Source organism: Geospiza fortis, unplaced genomic scaffold (assembly GCF_000277835.1).
Source record: "Geospiza fortis unplaced genomic scaffold, GeoFor_1.0 scaffold27, whole genome shotgun sequence".
Classification (NCBI taxonomy): Eukaryota; Metazoa; Chordata; class Aves; order Passeriformes; family Thraupidae; genus Geospiza; species Geospiza fortis.
The window spans coordinates 3983559-3988053 of NW_005054329.1; the positions used below are offsets into that span (position 1 = coordinate 3983559).

The following is a 4495-nucleotide window of genomic DNA, read 5'->3' on the forward strand; positions in this document are numbered from 1 at the left end:
CAAGCCAAATTCTGGCATTTGGAAAATCAAAAATAACCAAAACCTATCTCAGGTGAATTAACCTCTTTTTACCTTCTGCTACTACATAAAGATGTTAGCAATTAACATAAAGATGTTAGCAATTAAATGCCTGAGAGCCTTAAACACAGTTTAAGTGACAGGTCCCAGCAATGCTGGACACAGGGCTGTGTTTATGTTTGAGATTAAGTTTTTTAGATCCTTTTTTAAAGACAGGAATCAAAGATTACAAGTAAAAGATCTGGGAATGCTTCTGAACCTGGGTAATGGAATAGAAATTTCTCCTTGTGTGGAGCAGATGAACTCTACCAGTGTCACCTCCAGGAAACCCTTGGCCTTTGAGGATCCAGGGTTCTTGAGAGATGACAGATTACCTGCCCTGAAAGTTCCAATCTTTGTTTTAAAACCCCAGCCTGGAGCAGAAGGAGGCCAAGGCACTGTGATAGGTGGGAGCATGGAGCACCTGCAGAGGTGGCTGCTGTGTCCTCAGGCTGAGCTGAAACTGTGGCATTTCCTCTCCTCTGCAGGTACCACACCACATTCAGACCAGCTCCCACTCCAGAGATCCAGGCCAGGCTCAGGCAGAACCCCAAGGATGAGGAAGAAAATATTGAGAAGCGCCTGAACATCTACTACAGCAATGTCAAGGCCCTGGAGGATTTTTACCAAGATGCCTTTTATGTCAATGCTGACCAAGACCCTTATGTTATCTTTGAGTTCATAGAAAGCTGTATCATTAAGCCCCTTCCATGTAAAAAACATTAGAAATTTATAATTTAAAAAGGATGATTTGTGGAAGAGTTGATTTTAAATTTTTCCCTGTAATATTTGCAGTCTGGTTGCTGAAGTGGCAGGTTATCACCAGGGAGGGGGAATTCAGCCAAGCTGTGCTAAATCTGAAGCTCACCAAGGCTGAGTGAAGTACAGAGGGTAAGAAATTGAGCTTTAGGAGAAAGTTTTTTGGCTTTTGTTTCATGATGCAAGATAAGAAACACTGTGGCTGAGGAAGTCCTGTGTTTAATTTAATTTTTTTTTCTGCTTCTGAATAGTATTTTGTCTTCACTGTGTAAGACCCATGAAGCCAATTTGGAGTATTAAAGCTTTTAGATGTGTTTGTGTCTTAATTCTCCACCAAAACCACCCAGGCACTCCCTGCCTCCCTCTGTCCCTGCAAGCAAACCCTAAAGCAAAGAGAAAACCAAAACTCCCAGCTCTGCAGTGAACTTTCTCCACAGTGTTTGAGGTTGGGGGCAGAGGTTTTAACTCCTCTGGTAACTCAAATTGTTTAAATAGTGCTGACAAACCCTCTGCAGTTCCCCATTCTGCTGGGCAGAAAGAGCAGCTGGACAGGATACCCAGAGCCATGGAAAACTGATTGCAGCTCCATCACTTGCAGAACCCAATCAAGGACATAATGAGCTGCAGGAGCAGGTGGGTCCCTAAATTCTCTTTTCCTGGGGTACCAGCTCCCAGCCTGTGGCTGCTGTGCCTGAGCTGTGCCTGGGCATGTTGGTGTCCAGGGTTTCTGGTTTTTTTTTCCTTCTCTGGCTGGGTATGGCAGCAATGAAAACATTTTTACCTGGAAAATCTCTGTTGAAAGCCTGCTGGCTGTCTCAGATTCTGGCTGTGGAAATGCACATCCTTAATGCCTGTAAGAAAGGGGAGTGATCTGTGCTGTGGTCAGAGACCTGGGTTGGATGCCTCTATTATGTCTCCCTCTGTTTCTCCCCTGTGTGAGTGTGAATTCCCCCTGCCAGGGCATGGAGGGGAGCTTCAGGTTCCTCCTGGGATCCTCAGGGAAGGTGCAGGCAGAGAGAACAGGCTTTTGGGTTTTGGTGACTCCTCTGGTCCTGTTGCTGTCAATAGATTTGTTGTCTTTGGCTATGTGTGTCTAAATGTATGTGGAAAAATGAAAAATGTACAGGCCAAATTTCCTTCTTGCTCCTGTAGAGTAACTTCAGGTGGAAAGAACCTGTTTGTCCAGGTGGCAGTGGGGATGTTGTGTTATTTTGTGAGAATTTAAAGTCAGAATTTTCAATACTTTTGGGAGGGGAGGGGTGTTGATGGATGAGAATTGGACTTTCTAGCCTTGAGGGCAGCTCTGAAAGTCTCAGAATAAAGATCTTTGAAACCTAAGAAAGTCAAATCCAAGCAATCTGAGTCCTGGTGCCTCTTGAGCTGAGAAATTCCAGCCTGTAGCACCAGGCTGAGGCAGAGGCTGCTCCCAAGCACAGGGGCCAGCCAAAACCCCTGTGTTCAGCTGGGCAAGGCCATCTTTTAACAGCCCTACCTGTTACAAATGTGCTGGCTGGTGACTGCTTGGGCAGCTGGGTTTTCTGCCATTGCTATGAAGATGTGCTGCAGCATTCATGCATAATTGGGAGCCCTTCTATTAATAATACATGGGAAGCTCATCTTGCTAATATCACCTTCATCTGAGCGTTCCTACTAAATATTTTGATAGATGAAATGGGTAGAGAGTGTATTTAAATACTGTTTGTACTGCAGCTAGGGTACAAAAGGGACAGTGCATCTTTAATTAGACAGGTACATCTGCTTAATTAATTTAGCTGTAAAGCCCTTTTTCCTCTTCATTCTTTCATCTATATGCGGATGCTATATTAGTTCCGCTCCGCTGGTTCCATAGAAACTGAGAAAAAGAGCTCAGACTCATTGAGATGCACTTGGCATGTCTGGGTAGGAGTCTCAGGTCAGTGGTCAACCCCCAAGGGTTTGCAGCAGGCCTGAAGTGCAGAACGTCAGGGTTAGCAGAACATGCTAATACTCATGTAGAACTCTCCCTCAGAAACAACTAAAACAATTGACATTCATTTAATTACTGTAAACGAAACAGCCCCTGCATGACTTTGCATAGTAAAGCCTGTTAATACCAAAAAGGTTCAGTGGGTGGAAGGAGGAATTAGGCTTTTATAATTGGAATGCAACACTTGAAAACCAATTTGGTAACTAGGCGTGATTTTATTAGCATCTTATTCTGGCAAAACAAATGTTGAGCAATGAGAAAAACAAGGTGAAGAGGAGGTGGTAGGAGCACAGTAGGGATCAGACTTTACTGATTGCACAGCTTTGCCCAGGTCTGGAATGGACATCTTCCATCACCCTGCTTCCAAGAGACTTTGTGGAGAGGGCTGCCTGGAGCTTGTGCTGTAAGTTTTAATAAGTTATGCTGTTAATTATGTAGTTTAGCAACAAGGTTGGTTTGTCCAACTTGTTCCACAAAGTTTGGTGTCCACCAGCTCTGGACAGCAGATCCTTCAGTGGTGGAAGAGCACTTGAACACCCCCAGGGAGGAGACCCCTCCTCCAGCAGCACCTCTGCAGGGACCCCTGTAGCTCTCCAAGGATTTCCCTGCTCTCACCTTTCCCTGTGAGGCTTGGGTGCTGCTCAGGGAATGGAGTTAACCCCAACCTGCTCTGTGGTGAGGCCTCTGAGGGGCAGGGATGGCTCATCCTCCTCCTCTCCCCCAAGGAATATTTATTGTCTTTATGTAGGCACTGACAGCCACAGTATTTCCTCTCTAGAAATACACAATAGGATTAAGAGGATGAGGAAACACCAAAGGAAAGGGTGACTGAATGATGAAGTCCCAGAGCCGTAAGTGAACTGAGGTAAAAGGCAGCAATGAGGTCCCTCACCACCAATCCCAGAGCAGGGGGTGTAATTCAGAGACACAGGACTGAGTCCTTGTGACCCCAAACTCCCTCCTTAGTTCCAAGAATAGCACCTAGCACCAAGGCACTCTACAGTCCAGAGCTGTTCCACTTACCCATCCAACTTGGATTAGCCAAGGGGATCATTTCTTCATCCCAGTGGAGGAGGGATTAACTCCCAGTGTGATACCAGTGTGAGCAGCAAAGTTTAAATGCTGTCAGAAGCTCCTCACCAAGGAAAATGACACTTTAGCTCTGGACAAACAGGATCTTTGCCTGTTAACTCTCAGCTGCAAGTATCATAATCCTTTTTTTAAAAAAGAGAGAGCATCAGGAACCCTCAGTCTCTGCTGGAATGTTGCTCTCCCTCTGGAGATGAGAGTCCTTGAACAGCCAGAGTGTTCAGCACCAAATGGTGACATCTTCCAAGTATTCACTTGTTTGAAGCATCCTGCAAAACTTGGGCAAAAATTTATGGAGATAAACTCCAATTCTGTGGGATTTGTTCTTTCAACAGTTCAGTTGGTGTCTCAAAACAGACTGGGCCTTGAAGAAATGTGTTATTTTGAGGCAGATCTGGTAATGGCCAAACAACACAAGGATCTGGCAGCAGGTGCTGGTTCCTTGCTCCCCTTCCCTGTGAGGTGACAGCAAGGTTTGATCAGGACAAGAGCAGGACCAACCCCTGTGTGCCCACAAGTGCCCCTCACAAGTCTGAGGCATAAAAAGATTCCTGGAGCAGCCTCAGTGCTCACTGGGCAGCCAAACCAACTCAGGTCAGCACCAGGGGTTAAATGTTACTGAGT

The 4495-nt window shown here is 45.6% G+C and overlaps 1 protein-coding gene across 2 annotated transcripts in view; it reads left to right on the plus strand.

Moving 5' to 3' along the window:
- Positions 1-1130, plus strand: part of AK8 (adenylate kinase 8) — a 65004-nt gene extending 63874 nt beyond the window's left edge. The window contains exon 13 of one of the 2 annotated variants that reach the window (XM_014307138.2): positions 546-1130. In XM_014307138.2, coding sequence (XP_014162613.2) covers positions 546-783 — 238 coding nt within the window. In that variant the 3' untranslated portion in view covers positions 784-1130. The remainder of the gene's footprint in view (positions 1-545) is intronic. The other variant, XM_031057251.1, reaches the window with a different exon arrangement.
- Positions 1131-4495: the final 3365 nt, after the last annotated feature.